The sequence below is a fragment of the Sminthopsis crassicaudata genome, chromosome 1, assembly GCF_048593235.1.
Source record: "Sminthopsis crassicaudata isolate SCR6 chromosome 1, ASM4859323v1, whole genome shotgun sequence".
NCBI lineage: Eukaryota > Metazoa > Chordata > Mammalia > Dasyuromorphia > Dasyuridae > Sminthopsis > Sminthopsis crassicaudata.
In genome coordinates this window covers 123,730,573-123,749,146 of record NC_133617.1, presented here as the reverse complement: position 1 = coordinate 123,749,146, position 18,574 = coordinate 123,730,573, and the positions used below count along the sequence as shown (strand labels likewise).

Below are 18,574 nucleotides of genomic sequence, written 5' to 3'. Positions count from 1 at the left end.
ACTTATAGTTACATGAGGGCCCAAGCCTATCGTCAGTTTGCCAGTACATGTCAAAGATAGGACTTGAATCTAACTCTTCATTTTATGTTACCTCTTTTCAGAGTTATGAGTTGACACACAAGATAATGTGTGAGAAATTCTTGAGGAAAAGTATTTTCTATAAAAGATGCTACGGAATAATAGGAAAAAATTAAGATAGAAGAATTTATTTTACTGCAAATGGCACAATCAAAAAGATTTTTTAAAAAAGAAGAGAGACTTAAAATTTAAAAAGAGGTAAAAACTAAGGACAAAGCACACATAAATGACCAGAGTTAGGACCTTTCATGTTGCTTGATTTTGACATGGCAGCCATCAGTGGAAAACAAATAGAAGTAATTGGGAATCTCTCACTTTTCCAAAATATCAGAAAACAGCATTTCAAAGATATTAGGATTCCAGATTTCAACTTTTTAAATATTCACATTAGTAAATTGGAAAAGTAAAATAATGAGCAGTAGCAACATCATACCTAGGGATTTAACATACATCTATATAAGATTGCTGATTGTCTCAGGGAGGGAAGAAGAAGGAATAGAAAGGCAATTTGGAACTCAAAACTTTATATATACAATATATATAATGTTTTAACTTCATGTATATGTATGTATATATAAAAGCATATTAATTAATATATAATTATCATAAATAATATATAACATATAACATAATATAACATTCCAAAAATTCTTGCTGTTTGGTCCTTTAAAGGATCATTTAAAAATATTAATTTCTTTCTTTTCTTCTTTTTTTGTTATTTGAGGGAAATCATTTTCACTTTCTCCTTCACCCTAAAATTTCTCCACTCCAAACAACAACACAAAAAACCCTAAATAAGTAAACATAATTAAAACTAATTTACACATTTGCCATGTCTTAAAAATAAGTCTTTTTCTGTACTTGCAGTCTATTAGTGTTAAAAATTGACAAGTATTTGCCTTTTGAAGTTGGATTGGTCATTCAGGATTATTCTAAAGTTGTATTGTTTTTACCATGTTGTGGTCATTTAAAAAAATATTCTACTTTTGCTCACCTCATTTTTCATTAGTTCATTAAGTTTTACTATGCTTCCCTGAATCCATCCACTCTATCATTTCTTATAGTGCAATAATAAACCATTACATCACATGCATAATTTGTTCAGCGGTTTGTCAATTGATTGATGCTCCCCTTTGTTGGCAATCCTTTACTACAACAAAGCAATATTTTCCTCTTTCCGTGGTTTGCATGCTTCCTAGTAGTTTCTTCCATTTTTTGACCTTTTGAGTACAATTATCAAATTGCTTCCAAGAATATTTGGAATAATTTACAACTCCACCAAGGGTTCATTAGTGCAAACCTTCTTAAATTGTAGATCACAACCCCATACGGGGTCAAATTGACAACAGGAAAAGGTATCAAATGTTTGGCTAAGATTTAATTATTTATGTAAAAATAAATAAGCACATCCATCTCATTAGTATGTAAATTTGTTTTTACCTTCAATAAATGGTAAATTTATATTTATATAAAATAATTATTTTAAAATAAATGTATTTATGATATATTATGATCTATTAGTAAATGATTTGTATACCATATATATATATATATATATATATATATATATATATATATATATATATATATACACACTCCCAGGGTTGTGTAAAAATTTTCTCAGGGTGGAGTAGAAATTTCAGAAGCCCTGAATTAGCCCTTTTTCACATATCTTCTAGCAGTTGTTCTTTTCTTTCTTTCTTTATTTCTTTGTTATCTTTGTGGATCTGATGGGTATAAAGCAGGATATCAGATTTATTTTCATTTCCATTTCTATTGTTACAAGTAATTTGGATCTTTTTTTTTTGTTTTTTAATTTCCTTGTTTTGTCTTGATGTTTTTGTTTTTTTTTTCTTTTGAGTTGCTTTTTCATGTCCTTTGACCATTTATCCAAAAGAAAAGGTTCTGTAAGGAAGGAAGTGCTGTATATCACCCTTTTGAATAGTTAATAATTTCAAGGAAGCACTGTGATTAAAGAATTAAGTACCCTTAATCCTTTGACCCAGGCTTCCATTAATTCATTGCCTTGATCTGAACTATCAAGGTATAGTGAGAATGGGCAAACTTCACAGCCGAGTAGAATTAAATAAAATCATTCATTTTTGGATGTTCTTTCTTCTAAATTTATGTAAATACATGTATGCTATATTTGGATACATTTGGCATTTACAATAAATTCACAAGTATAACTTAATCTGAATCAGTGTGATTTCCTCATCCACCCCTTGCCAAGATCTACCTACTTTTCTAGTTTGGTTCAGTTATCTTTTTAATATGACCAAACTAGGAAATCATTTTTCCTTTGATCTTACATTCATAGAAAGTAGCTCCAGTATTTCTGCATTATGACATGATGTTGTAGTGAAAAACACATACATAGGTAAATAGATCTAAAATGTGTCTAAAATAAAAATTAACTACCTCAGAGAGGCACTAATAATAATTAGAAAATCAGAATGGGTTATTGCACAGGGTAACATTTGAATTGAGTCTTGGTACAATTCTAAATTGTAAAATTGATGAGGGAAAGCATTCCCATAAAGAGACTAGCTTATGCAAAAGTGGGTAGATGGAAAGTGGAATATGATTTAAAGGGAAGATCATGTAGATGAGTTTATTTGGAACATAGGTTGGGTGAAGGTATGTGCAATATACCCTACATAGATAGGACCAACCACATTTTCAAGTACTGAAGTTCTCTTCCTTCAATATTCAGATCAAATGCAAGCTCCCTTTAAAGTTTCTCCTGATCAACCAAATTGAAAAAAAATCTTCTTAAATTTTTCTAAAATCTCATTTAAATCCTTATTCCCCCTATCAAATTCTACTTCATAACATACTATCCTTTACTATGAATGCTATGTGCAAGAATTAGAATGTAAGCATCCAATAGTATTTATCATAATGCATTACTCCTGACAAAACCTTAAAAGATATTATAATTAAATTACTAGATATAAATTATAGGGCTTAAATTGTAGTCAACCAGTTCTTGGATAAGCTATTGCCATGATAGGAGCTATGTATATTGTAATTTGTACATTATACAGATTTATCTGAATGGTTTATATAGAATAGTTTAGAGGGAAAAAAACTAGCATTGAAGAAAATATAAGCAGGAATGGGATCTGAAGTAGAATATTGTCAAAGGCAATAGATTGATATTCTAGATAATGAAACAGAATTAATGAGATTTAATTTTGTAATTATATAAAATTAGAGGAAAGGTAAGATTTTAAAATGTGTCCAATATTTAAAGCATAGTCTATATGAGAACAGAGGTACTAAAAAAAGAAATATTGAAGGAGGAACTTCTTTTTGTAGTGGAAATTGATAGATTTACTTTGAGAAATGAATAATTGAAGGATTGTTGGGATACTTAGATAAATTTTAAAAAAGCAGACAGTTGGAAATATGGATCAAGATCTTAGAAGAGGAGTTGGAGCTATAGATTTGGGAGTCATCTGAATAAAGATCATAGTTAAGTTTGCATAGAAATTATAGTCACTGGAGGATATAATAATAGCTAGTATTTATATAGTGCCTAATATGTACCAGGGTCTGAACTAAGGATTTTACAAATATTATCTCATCTGATCCTAACAATATTTCGGAAGTAGCAAACTGAGGCAAATAGAAGTTATGTAATAGGCCTAAGGTCACATAACTGTGCGTGTATGAGACACATTTCATATCGGTTCTTATTGACAGTATTCCCAACAGTTTATCTATTATGCCATCTAGATGCTTTATGGAGGGTATAAAGAAAAAAGGAAAAAAAAGAAAATAAGAAGGCTGGTTGGGTAGGAGGATGCTGGAATTTATAGTTCAGGATAAGGAGAAAGAAAATATGTAAGTTAATGGAAAGAATGATTAGAGAAGTTAATATCTAGTCAGGATTTTATAGCAATAAAAGTCAAGGAAAGGAATTTACAAAGAAGTAAAAAATGGTAAAGAATAGAGAAAAATACCAGATCAGCTGACTGATGGCAGGGGATGTTATTGATGCTTTTTAGTAGTATTATTTCAGTCATATAATTTGAAAGGAAGTCATATTAGAATAGGTTAAAGTGAATGGGTACTCTTTCAAGAAGTTGACCTATGAATAGAAAGGGAGGAAAGTAATAGTTTTTAAGATTAACAGTTGTATTTTTTAAAGGTAGGGATACTTGAGTATTGTCTGAGGGATAGGGTCTGATAAAGAGAAAAAGGCTGAAAATTCAGAACAGATAGAAGAGGATGGTTGGAGTATAATCATGGATGGGATTGAAACTTGACTTTTGATGAGGCGTTTTCTCAGAAGTAGAAAGGCCAGAGGAGAAAAGAGAAATAGTGGGTTGGAGAGAAGGAAAGTCAAATGAGCTCATGAATAACCTTGAATTTTTATTGACATGAAAGATGAGGTCATTTGTTATAGTAGAAATAAAAATGAATTTGGAAATGAAAGGTCTGGATGCAAATCTACTACATATTAGTTTTTTCCTTAGGCCAGGTTACTTCTTCTCTAAGGGAAATGATTCTTCTCTGTAAAATGATGGATTTAGATTAATAGAATAGTATATTCAATATTGAGATTTATTGAAACTAAATAAGAAGGGAGAGGATTGAGATTTTGAGTACAATGGAGAGAGTTTGACAATGTGATAAAGAGTAAAAAATGAATTAATAGGTCTGATCTTGTAAAGCACATGTATAACCTCTGCAGTGTAGGCGTAAACTAATATATTTCTTGAAATGAGCAGTTCTGAGCTATAGGAGGAATAAAGCAAATCAGATATTTTTCCTACATCTGGGACCAATATAGTGAGCCCTTAGCATGGAGTACTATCGAGCTGCCCTAGGCAGAATAAACCAACTTGTCAGAAATGAGGTATATTAATGTTTCAGTGTTGATGATCAGTGAAATCAGACCATTTAGTGAAGTGGCTCTAGCAATTTCAGCCTAAGTAAGATGAGACCTAATATTGATAGACAGAAAGACAAATAGATAAAAGATAGACAGTGATATAGATTAAATAAATTGATAAATGAATGAATGGATTCTTTACATTTTTAAATGGAAGACTTACTATGTATTCAGAAATTACATTATTAAAATATTTTAAAAATTTTTGCCTCCCTCCCCTATATTTTCCATTTATCCTTTTTTATCCTTCTTAATGCTCACTCTTTCCTAGTAACTATTACCCTTCAGATATACTCTAATAGCAAGAGGTTCTTACTTGATTATATTACCCAAATGGCCAACAGTCCCAGGCTTTTCTCAGTTTTACAATCAAACTTTAACCAAAACAGTTCTCATTTCATCAGTACTTTTTAGGTGAGTAATATAATAAGGAAGTAATAATTGAAAATGTTTCTTTGCTTTATAACAGAAAATTCATCCCTAAGGTAACAATATGTGGACATTTTAAGCAGCATAGTAGGCCTAAGAGGAATTTTTTTTTTTTTTATAAAAAGGGGATCTGTCCAGCTCTGTCAAGTTAAATACAAAACTGTCTACTCTGCCCAGACATAAGGTCAGAACTGCCTATTTTAGAGCTATTCATGTCCCAGTTTAAAATATGAAGCATAATATTAGGTCAACTCTGATAATGGTATTAAATATTCATCAACTTAGTTATAAATGTTAACCTCTTTGAGGTAAATGTCCTCTTCATGAAGTGAATATTTCACTCCATAATGGAAGTTACATAATGCCATAAGAAGCAATAATGAAGCACAGAAGTCTTTGCCATAGTTATATATAACAATACCTACCTTGATGCATTTCCATCTACATTTCCTTCATGGTGATGGGACCTGGTAACTAAACTCCCATAAAATGTAAGGATAGCATTTAATCTGTTATAATGTAATATTTCTTGCAATTGGAACCCAAAACACTTACTGAGAGGATAAACAGACCTCAACTATATACAAAACATATTTGTCATGGTCACTTTTCTTACCAGAAATAATTAAGTTTTGCTTTAAAGTACATTTTTCCATCATATATTAAATTAAAAGGAAAGATAGAATTTGATAAGTATGCATATTTTAATACTCAAAATAAATTGCAAATAGGAAAGCAGAAGATTTTTAAAGTATTTGAGAAATTAACTTAAATGTAAAATATGGGGACAAAACTCTTAAAATAATAAAAGAAAATGCCTTAAATACTGCAATGCACTTAAATACTGAGGTATATGTACTTTAAGGGAATATCTGAAACGTCTTAAGGTGGCATGGAGAGAATTGACTTAAAGTATGTTTTAAAATTTACTAAAATTGATTTTTTTTACATTTAATAATTTTATAACACTAAACATTTTTATGAAGTTTCCTTTATGAAAATTAATACTTATTTTATAAATGTATATGTAGCATAGTTAAAATTAATGTCTTTTTATATTGGATAGGAAAATAGTTCTGGATAAGAAAACACTGGGAACCACTTGTAATTCTTTGTAGGTCAAAAACAGATTATTTTTTCAATAGTGACTCCTTTTAGCAAACCCCCAAGAAAAAAACAAAGTTCAGAAATAACCATCTGTATCATTATTAAGGCAAAGTATATTGAGAAGTACTTTTTTTTTTAATTTTAAAAGGACATTTTAGCAAATGTTAGGAAGTACAATGATAGGAAATATTTGCCCATAAACAGTCTGATAGTCAAATATAATTTATCAAGTACCTACTATGTGCCAGATACTGTTCTAAACACTAAGATTAAAAAAAGGGAAAACAATACGATACATTATTTGTCTTCAAATAGCTCACATGTCACGGAGGAGACCATATACAAATAACAATGTTCATACAAGGTACATTCAATGTAAATGGAAGAAACAAAACATAGCTTTTATTCTGTAATAAAATTAATTTTTCTAACATGTTTTCTGATGCTTTTGTTACTATTAAATGCTAGAGTTAACTTTCAAATAACTTTGGGGAAAGTGAGGATCATCACTTACCTTCATAATATACTTTAAACCCATGGGCACTCACTGCAAAATCACTTGTCAAGCGTAGTGAGAAGACAGACTTGGTACTTGTCACAGGTGGAGGCAGATGGAATCCTGTTAACCTAAGAAAAGCAATTGAAATTTGTGTTAAACACTCTATAAATATAGTCAAAAGTTATTAAGTAGTCAAAAAAATTTTGTCATTTAAGTGTCAAAAGTGATCTCTTGGTCCTCAGTTGTTTTGACTCTCTATATCCTTAAGGGAGTGCTTCCTTTTCTGGGAAAACATATCCCATGGGGTTTTTAGTAGGGCTGTGTCATGGCCTATGTATAATATTCTGAACACATTTGTCAAGTTCTGCCCGACATCTCCAACACTTCCACGGATTATTTATCCTCTTTTACCATCAATTTTTTCATCTTTAATTCTAATGACAATTTATGATGGATTAGAAGGGGGAATAAGAGAAAAAAAGTAGAAATTAGGGTACTATTTACAAGACTACTGCAATAATTCAGGCAAACTAGATGTGAGTTATTTATCAAATTTAATCAAACCATTCATCAGCTGATTAGAATCTCATCAGACACTGTGAACTCAGTAAATTGGAGGGATTGTTTTGATATAATAAGTATGGATGTTTGGATAGGAAATCTAGAGTTTCAAAAGGGTTTTTCTTTTGCATTTAATAAACTTGTTTTGCATTTAGTAGTCACAATCCAATTTATTCTAAATTAATAAGCACTCATTTTTCAGGGATACAAAAAACAAAAAATGAAAGATTGTCTCTGTCCTCAGGGTGCTTACTCATTGGCAATTTGATCATTAGTAAAATAATTATAGAATGTTAACAAAAGTTAAAATGAATGAGGGGGAAAATGGTAAATGTTATTGTGTTTATTTGTGGCAAAGTGAAGGAACCAGATATTGATGATGAAATAGAAAAAAATAATGTTGGATTTTATTTTAGCTAATGATAGTACAAAGTATTTCAAACACATCTGGTCTTAATAGAATAGAAAAAATACACTCAAATATATTATTTTTAATAGTTTACATATACAAACACTGTGTGATTTTTAAGACAATGTTAACAAATTTCCCATTATTATTAAAAAGGTTCAATATCATTCTTTTATTACCATGTAAATCTACAGTTCTCAGAATCACAAATCTGCATGTATTTTTAAAGGGCACAATTGTGTAAGTCAGCATTATAAAGACAATATCTATTATAGCTCTGAGGACATACTTAGCATTCATTGAACCAGACTATCATTAAGTTTTATCCTGGGTATAAGACTGGCACTTTTAGGACACTCATTAACCCTGAGATGATAGGACAATTTATTTTATGCATTACTGGTGCAGTGCACTAAATGATATCCTAGTGGCCTGTTAAAGTTACTGTTTCCTATCCACCCCCACCGCCGCCAATACATGGCAACCTTGCCCTCTTAACTTTAGTCAGCCAAAAAAAAAAAATGATCTTGTGCCACATTAAGAGAGGGCTAGCTTCCAGGAACATGAAATAATCCTGCTGTATTCTGTCATTATCAGATTACAACTGAAATACTATGTTCAATTCTGGACACTGAATTGTAGTCTACAACTGACACTGGCTGACAAGCTAGAGAACAACTATAGAATGAATGGCAAAGAGAATGGCAAAAGATCTTGGCTCCTTGGCTCAATTACCATCCTGCCAGCCATAGTGAGCCTTCCCATACTTTCTCTATACTTTATTCCTTTCATCTAAAACAAAAATAGCTACATTTACAGAGCCTCGTTTTCCAACCCAAGCTAATCTAATAAATTTAATTCAAGTTGCTAAAGCATTTGCTTTGTTCATTGTATGTTCCAAGTTGCTTCACCAGATGCTGGCAGTATAAGTATAAAACCAAAACAATGCATCACAAATTAAAACAAGAATAGTTCCTACCATCAAAGAGCCTACATGTCTAGAAGAGAAATCAGTGATATAAATTAGATAAGGATATAAGCAAACTTTTGGGGAAAAACATTAATAATTAGGGGGATCAGAAAAAAGATTTTATGAGATGTATGGATTGAGCTCTCTTTGTAAATAGGAATTCTAAAAGGCAGAGGTGAAAAGGAGTAAATTCTGAGCATTATAAATAATTTGTTTCTATAATGGTTCTGAAAGAACCAATCTAGTTGGCCAGTTGTTGAATATTTTTTGCTTCTACAATTCATGATGATTGTTTATTATACAGCAGATTTCCCAAGGGACAGGATTTTATCATGTTATTTTATCCTCTTGATTAAGAACTGATGATACAGAATGAAGGAAACAGAACTAAGAAATGATTTATACAATGGTAAAAATACTAAAAACAACTTAGAAAGAATTAGAAATTTTGATTAACATAATATAAAACACAATTCCAGAACACTAATGATGAACATGTCACCCACCTCCTAATATAAAAGTGAGCAATAAAGTGTAACATAATACATATTTTCATGGATATGAACACTATAGGAACTTACTTTGATTATACATTTTTATAGCAGATTCCTCTTTCTCCCCTCAATTGTGGAGAGGAGGCTCAATTTAACTTTAAAATGAGATAGAGAGAAGTTTTTTTTTTTTTTTTTTTTTTTTTTTTTTTTTTTTTTTTTTTTTGCCTAAGGATTATAGGGATAATTAGCATCTAAGATGTGACTGACTCAATTATTCCCTGATTAAAAATCCAGTATGCTATACACTATAAAATGTTGAATATAAAAAGAAACCCTAGATTTCCTATCTAAACTTCCATCCTTATTATATCAAAACAATTCCTCCAACTTACTGAGTTCACAGCATCTGATGAAATTCTAATCAGCTGATTTTTCCAGTCTTATTTAATATTGTTCCCTTTTATTTGCTGTAAGTTGCAGTCAAAATGAATGAACCCCTTTTTCCCAAAATTCAGTATTCAATCTCCTATCTCTTGAATTCTCACAAAATTTTCCTTATGCTTAGAGTGTATTCTCTTATCATTTCTATTTTTTAGAATCTTGTCCTTCAGTCAAGGTCCAGCTAAAAAATCACTTCATTATGAAAACTTTTCCTACCCTGTTTCCATCCAGTTCTAAATCTAAACTGTCCCTTTGTATTTCATGCACTTCTTATTTTTCACTGTGTATATTTTCCCTCTCATATGTGGTATCCCAAGAAAATGTAGCCAGGATATTTGATTACACTCACAAGTTTTCATTTCTCATTGTGTGTGTGCATGTATACATGCACATTTAAATATGTATTAGAGGTATGATTTTTTAAGAAAGAATAAGTTCAGAATAGAGACATTTGATAAAATAGTAACATAATACTTTCTTCATTAATGTAGGGTATACTTTTTTTTGTAATTATAAACACTATCAATGGGAAGACTAGACATACCTAGTGAACTTGTGTTGTTGGGGACATATGTGGCCTTTATTATACATATTTATCCAACACCATATCCCCTAAGCCTTGAGCCTCACTAAATGGTATTCTATATCCTCTCATCCATGTCCCCTAGTCAGTGATAAAACTATTTGAGGAGTAAGAATATATTTTTTTCTGTACTCCTTAAATCTAGCTTTTGTGCCTAGCACACAATAACTGTCTCTTGAGTTGACGTAGCATACTGACATCATAAATTCTTAGAGTTTCGTAGTTTTGAAGGGATGATTAAATGAAATCAACTTAGTAGTTTGCATTTATATTTACTAAGTCCTGAAAGTGCCCTTTTCCCCCTTCCCTATGGATAACATACTCTTTTGATTAGAATAAAATTAATTTGCCATAAATGCATCAACAAAAGAGAAATTACATTAGAGAATTTAATTTTTAGTCAAACAAGTACTTTCTAAAGAGAATGAGAAAAATAAAATAATTTTTTCAATCTTAGCTGCTGCTCATAGTGATTAACATTTAGAAGTAGTAATCAATAATTTTGGCATTAAAATTATGATTGTTAAAAACATTTGAATAAAACAGTTAATTCTTTGCATGAAATGAAAAAAGACACTGCATAACATTAGATGATACCATTGAATTCAAATGATATTAAGTATGCCAGTGGTCTCAGTAGTATTCTGATGGAAGCATAATTGACTCATAAAAATAAACTTAATATCTACTAAATCTTTACTTGATGTGTATCCAATAACTTTAAAATTATCCAATTAATTAATTTTGAAAAAAGATGATTTTATTAATCACTTTACTACATATTTAAAGCAATCCTAGAATATTTTATCTTAGATGGCATAATAGAATCTTAAAGATGGAAAGTTTCTCAAATCACTTAATCATTAATGAAATATATATTGAATGCTGTTGGTTAGTTGGTTATAGAGCAACTGTGTTAGATTCTAAAATGGAAGGGTGTCTTTTATTATTAAATTATACAAAATATGATTTTCAGATATACTATGCTCAAATACTGACCTACTTATTGGTCACACATGGTACATATCCTGTAGCATGCTGCTTCCATGCTTTTGTCAAGCATTATCTGTGCTAATAAATATCCTTTTCCTATTTTTTCCATTAAAAATCTTATCTATCTTTATCACTTACTTCATATGCAATCTCTTTTAATTTTACCTGAGTTAGGATGTACTTTGTTTTTCTAATATTTTTGTATCATACATCATTTTTTATTAGTAATATGGATAGCATTTATAAAGATATTTATAAAGATTCTCTTTTTATTCTCAAAAGAACTGTGGAGATAGATGCTAGTATCATCCTTTTTCTGTAGATGAGAAAATTGAGAAAGAAGGATGTTAAGTGATTTGCCCCATGATTGCAAATTTAAAAGTCTGAGGACAGATTTGAACTTAGGTATTCCTAATTCTAGCACTATTGTGTTACATAACTTTACAGTGGTGTCTTATACTAAATAAACTTGTCATAAGCAACTCAAAGTACTCCTTAGATGTGATCACTGACTATTCATAGTCAGTGATATTTGAAAAATCATGAACAATTTGAGAGGGCCTGTAGGAAAACAAAGGAGAAATATTATCAGAGATAGACAAAGAGAAAGTTATTTAACTATGCAAAAGGCCAGGAAGTTTTAATAGTGATCCAACTCTTAGAAAAATTCTAGAAGAGAATGACAATACTAGACAATATTAGAGGTTATAGAGAAAAGACAAGAAGGCAAAGAAAAATCTGTATAGATTCTCTCTAAAGTTATGATTCCATATTTCCTGCAGTGGCTCATTCAAAGATAATGATGATGATTGTACTATTACTACTATATATAATATCCCAAAGACATCTAGATAGATCACTGAACTTAGAATCAGGAAGACTTATCTTTATGAATTAAAACCCAGTCTCAGACATTAATTAACTTTGTGATTTGGAATAAATCACTTAAATTTGTTTGCCATAGTTTGTCATCTGTAAAACAAACTAAAGAAGAAAATGGGAACCACTCTAGTGTCTTTGTCATGAAAACCCCAAGTGGAATCATGAAGAGTCAGACATGATTAAAATGACTAAAAAAGAATAATTAATACTCTAAGAAAAATCATCCACCACCCTAATTAAAAACTCATTCATAGGAAGGTAAATATGGGTAAAAAGCACTAGGCAAAAGGTTAGAAGAAAGAATCGAGAGACTTTGCAGATTCAGGAACTCTGTGCCACAGTCTCTAAAGCTAACTTTATATCCTTCTTGCCTCATGTGTATCAGATTAATATATATTCCATACTTTCTTTGTTGAAGCCCCATTAAAACTTTGGGAATATAGTGTAATTTAATCCATAATTGTTTTGGCTCCCTACAATAGTCTCATTAAGAACAGGTCATATCAGACTAAAATCATTTCCCTTTTTAATTTCTTTGGATTGTGATACTGAACTTATAGAACAAGGAAATGTGGTAAATTTAATTTACCTGGTTTTATGCAAGGGATCTAATAAAATATCTAAAATTATTATTGGAGGAAAAAGACAAGAGTGCTACAGTCTTGATAATAATACAAATAGAAGGACCAATCATTTATTGAATGGCCAGATACAAAAAAAGTTTTTAATTCTTTAAAGTCAAATTTACACATGAACTCCATTATCTTCCAGAAATCTAAGGAGTTTGGGATCTATGCTTGCCCTTTACTATTTGTGGTGTTGTTAAATTAATGAAGTGGATAAGAATATAGATGATATGTTCATAATGTAATTTTGTTCTACATTTTGAAAAACAAAGTTAGCTTCAAGCAATTAAGAGGAGATAATACTCTGATCTTTACTCTCTTCAGACCATAGAATATTCTGTTCAAATTTTGGTACTACAATCTAAAAGAGGCATTGATAAAGTAGGATAACTAGGATAAAGTAGGGCCTTGAGATTATGAAATATGAGGATCAGATAAAAGAATTACAAATAATTAGCCCAGAGGAGACTGGGCAGAAGGGGAATGATTAATGGCTACCATGTGCCATGTGTAAAAGGGATTAAAATGTTGATCCCAGAAAACCGAACTAAGAGAAAAGAGTGGAGGCAAATTAAGGTTTGATGTTGGTAAAATTTGAACTATGAACAAGTGTGATAGAATGCTTTAAGAGGCAATGGTTTCCTTGCCATTGTAGATCTTTAAATAGAGGTTTTGTGGCAAATTATATGATAGGTTATAAAGAGTAGTTTTTAGAGATGATTTTGAGGTTCTTTCCAACTTTAAATCCTGTAATTCTGGTATCTCTATGTTTTAGATTCCCAGGTATGTCATCCCAATCTCACACCAAAATTTTAATCCCACCTGGATATGCCATAAATATATCAAATTCAACATGTCTTAGATAGGCCTCAATATAATTTTATCTAAATTTAGTTTGTTTCCCACTAAATCTTATTTATAAATCTTTTCTTCACTTTTTTGATCAGCCACAAATTGTTCCAATATTCAGAAGCAGACAACATAAATAATTCATGTTTACAAGTATATAATTTTTATTTTATATATATACATATATGCATATATGTATATATATGTATATATATATGTATATCTATATCTATATCTATATCTATATATATGTATATGTATATCTGTGGATTCCATTGGTATAATGCAATTGGGGAGAGGGGAGGTCTTTGCAAATGCAAAAAGGAAGTGTCTCTAATATTTGACTTAAAAGTCATATAATATAATTATGATATGTAGATGTATAAAGATACTTATATTATTATTCACCAGTTGAAGCAATGCCCCTTGAGAATGAAGGTGTTTTAAATTTTTTATCTCTAGGTTTTGTACATGTGGCTTTTTAAAAATCTGAAAGACAATATCTGGGTAATTTAGTGATTTTGTTAATAATGCTAGCAATTTTACTAAAAGGACCAGAGACACTCTCAAATGCCAAAGGCAATGATGACACCACACTCACAGCTCATATGGTCTTTTTGTGAATGAGGAGTTTTTTGAAAGAATGCAAACTCTGACTAGTTGACAATTAATGAGAGGTGTACTTTACCAAGAGAAGTGAGCTCACTACAATGAGGATTGAGAGTGATATTATGTAAACTTTGGCTAGATAAATTGTTGTTATTGTTGTTTGTCCTTCATTCTCAAAAAGGTTTATGACGTCAGAGAGATGATTCCATGACATTCAATTGAATTGGATTTAAGTAAGGGATGGCTGTGCAAAGTCACCAGCCTCATTTTCTCTTCCAGAGTCATCTCAATTCAGTAGCAAGATATAGATTAAGGCAAGTGGAAATGGCCCTGGAAACAGTGGAAAAACTTGTTTTTTTTAAAGCTAAGTTCTTCAATAGTTCTCAATTTGACTGAGATAAAACCTCCTCAGTGATTAAGACTAGGTAAGAAATGAGGCAGATAATAGGCCTCTTTTATCTAGTCAAAAAAAAAAACAAAAAAAAAAAAAAACAACTATCTGGGAGGGGAAGATACTCAGAGTTTCTGGTCAAAACAGAAATTATTGCCATTTACATTCACTCTGAGACAATTAATTAATTAATATAATTAACAATTTGCAAATGTGATATATAATATGATTATATTATACATCATATATATAAGTATATAATAATTATACAAATAAATTTCTACTTAGTTAAAATATCAATCAGATCTAATTATCTCTAGGCAGATAAGGAAACTGACTATAGGAAGGAGAACAAAGCTTAAAAGAAGGTTGGTATTTCAAGAGATTGAGGTAAAGAGGAATAGATCATGGGGATTAAGGGTTGAAGAAGAGAAATTCTGGACAAAAGCAAAGAGATGAGAGATAGAATATAGGTTTGAGGAATATAAAGAGGCAAGTTGTTTTTGTAGAAGGTTAGATGAAGGGAAATAAAATAAAATAAGTCTGAAAAGGTTAGCTGGGGAAAGACTATGCAAGACCTTAATGTCAAACAAAGGAAGATGTATTTTATTCTAGTGGCAATAGGGAACAGCTAAAGCTTTTTGAACAAAAGAATGATGTGATAAGAACAATATATAGTATGTATTGATCTTTTAGAAAATTAAAACATGTTTCTTGATTAGTCATTTCAACAATCTCCTGTGTAGAAATTTTAGAGGCACAAATAAGTAACAATAGGCCTACCAGGCAAGGGAATGCTGATTTGCTATTATAGTGTTGGAGAAGATTGGTGATATCTCAAAAGACATAAAGGTTGCTTTTGTGAAAGATGTGACAATCAACCTTTAACTGCAAACCAAATAAGCATTTGTCTAAGAAAGAGGAAGTCAAAGTTATGAAGATCGATGTTCTTCCAGCCATAGAATTAAATTAGAGCAATCTCTTTTAAACTTCTAACTTAAGCTGATGGAAATAGTCCTGTTCTGTCATGCCAAAATGCATCTCCATAAATTGTTGACAACAGAAAATATTGTTGTAAAGGAGCCAACAACATGATTATACTGCCAGCTCTTAGTTCAAGTGAGCTTACACAATTTAACACCAAAGCTATACAGACGAAAAGAAGCAGAAATTTATGACATACATTTTAACTTTTAGTGTCTGCTTTTTCCAGTACAAAAAAATGTTCTTTTGAAAAGACAGTGTCTCCCCTAAACTACCTCCCACACTGTCAAGTTCAAAGTTATTTTAGATAAAACTCTAATTATTTTTTAAATGTGACTAGAACTCACCATACAATATCATTGGGGATATAAGGGGAAAAGTGAGGAAAGAAGAGTGAACATTTGTCAATGCAAATGATCAGAGATTATTCATAAAGCCTTTTTATTTTGTGGGGAAGGAGAGACCAGACATATGATTTCATTAGTATAAGGGGTAATCCTTGATACTTCCTTTATTAATGTAGATAGATACTTTTTCTGGATTTACTGTAATAAAAGAAATGCCTGAAGCACTAAGAATTAAACATTTTGCGCACATTTAATACTGCCTGTTTATGTTAGAGGAAGGATCTGAATACAGGTCTTTCTAACTGGAAAGGAAACTCTTTATCCATTATTTCATGCTGCCTCTCACACAGACAGAATACATGTATGAATAAAAGGGTTAAGAGACAAATATAAAAATAATTTTTGTTACAGAGTCTGAAAACCATTCAATAACCGTAAAAGATGCTTGGTCTAGAATCAGTGTTATGGGCCTGATCTGGAAATGAGGTGTAAGTCAGTGGAATTGATAGAGACAATAATTATTTAGCATGGTATTCAACAGTTCTCTACTTCAGCACATGTACTTAATACTTACTAGAGTTCTACAAGATTCACATCTTTAAGAAAGCATATATAAGCTAGGAGTCTCAACCAGATTTCAGTTAGGGAGATTCAAAAGCCAGAGAAACACACTCTTGGAAGCTCAAGCTCAAGCTCTTGGAACCAAGACTACAGAAGGCCTCTAAGAAAGCTAACAGGGCCACAAGAAAAGAGACAAGACTTGGAAAGAGACAATAAAGGATTTGGACTTTAATACCTGGCTGCATTTGGGGTGATTACTAAACTGAAACTAAGGTTGCCTCCAGAGACCCTAAGGAAACCCCAACAAGGGAAAATTACATTTTAGAGAGGAATATTACAAATCAGGAAGAAAATAAATCCAGTCTTACAAGCTTACTAACTTTATGACCCAAAGTCACTTAACAGTTATTTACCTCTTTTTCCTCATTAAAAAATAGGAATATTCACAGTGCCTATACCTCCCAGGGTTGTTTTGAGGAACAAATAAGATAAATTTGTTAAAAGCTTATTATAGTATCTGAGTAGGTGTTTACATAAAACTAGTTAGCATTATTATTATTTAAAGAAATTCAGAAAAAAAAAAACTTCTTAAAATGAAAATAATTGTTCAGATGAACAATTTTTATATATTTAAAAATTGAAGCCATTTTTATCTAATGATAACAATCATAAATCAATCCTTCAGTTTCATAATATTCAATGTTATGTTTTCACAGATAATTTTCTGATCACTAAGAGTTTATAATATAACATTCAGTTTATACTTGTAGATTCAAGGATCAACAGGAATGAGTATGAGTTGGAATTAATTATTTGTTATATCTGAGTTTTAAATTTTTTCATTAAGCAGCCCTAAGTAATTTGAAGTATTTTGAGATGTCCTAGGAATTTGTAGATATTTTCCAAGAGAGGTAATTGCATTGTTTTCTGATAATATAATACAACCACAACAAAATGCTATTTCTACACAAAACTCACTAACATTTTAAAAGGCTAATTTTGATTCTTTCCCGCCACAAATTGCACATATTCAAGTTCATCTTCAGTAAAATCCATTTTTCACATAAAACTCATTTCATTCCATTTTTGCTTTTGCTGCCTTACCCTCCAGGTTTTACCTGATTGGCTACTGGGTTGGGGAACATGAATACAAAAGGTATACAAAACCTACATGTATAGTTCTTGGTACAAAAAGCTTCCAGATACCGAAATATGGTAATTAGTTTACTTGTATTAAAACACCTAGTTCTTATGATAATAGTATACTCAGGCTTCAAAAGTAATTGCAACATGGTAAGCAGGTCCATTATGTAAGTTTTCCAGAAAGGGTCACACAGAAATATTTAACCATCTTGTAAGTATTTTGCTGCTGCTATTAGGGAGTGACTGGTGGGAGGAGAGTAAGCACATTCCCTTTAATAAACAAAATTGAGTCAATGTCTCTGTATTGACAGTCATTTTAAAATTAAAAGCCAATTTAATGAAGACATAAAAACCACTTGGCATTGGTACATTATATGATATGCAAATAAATGTTAATGTGTTAAAAATTGAGTTTAGTAGAATAAACATTTCACAGTCAATCTTGTTTAACAAAATTTTTGTTCAAAATTCCAAGAAAAAATTCTGTTTTGTTTATATCTAAATAATGATTAATTATAAATTTGGGTCCACCAATCCTAGCACCACATCTGTATCAGGGCAAGTTGATTTCTCTAATAATCTAAGACAGCATTTACTATAAAATTAGTTTGCCACATAAATTTAGGAGCATGAAGGCTATCTGAAATCCTAACTACATAATTTAATTCAAAGAGCTCTGGAAAAGATTAATTTAAATTTACATGAACTAAGA

The 18,574-nt window shown here is 30.8% G+C and overlaps 1 protein-coding gene across 1 annotated transcript in view; it reads right to left on the bottom strand.

Annotated features, from left to right (window-relative positions):
- CSMD3 (CUB and Sushi multiple domains 3) overlaps window positions 1-18,574 on the bottom strand; it is a 1,577,676-nt gene that overhangs the window by 1,323,072 nt on the left and 236,030 nt on the right. Inside the window, 1 exon segment of the mRNA XM_074266680.1 lies at window positions 7,035-7,147. Within this exon segment, the coding sequence (XP_074122781.1) occupies window positions 7,035-7,147 (113 nt within the window).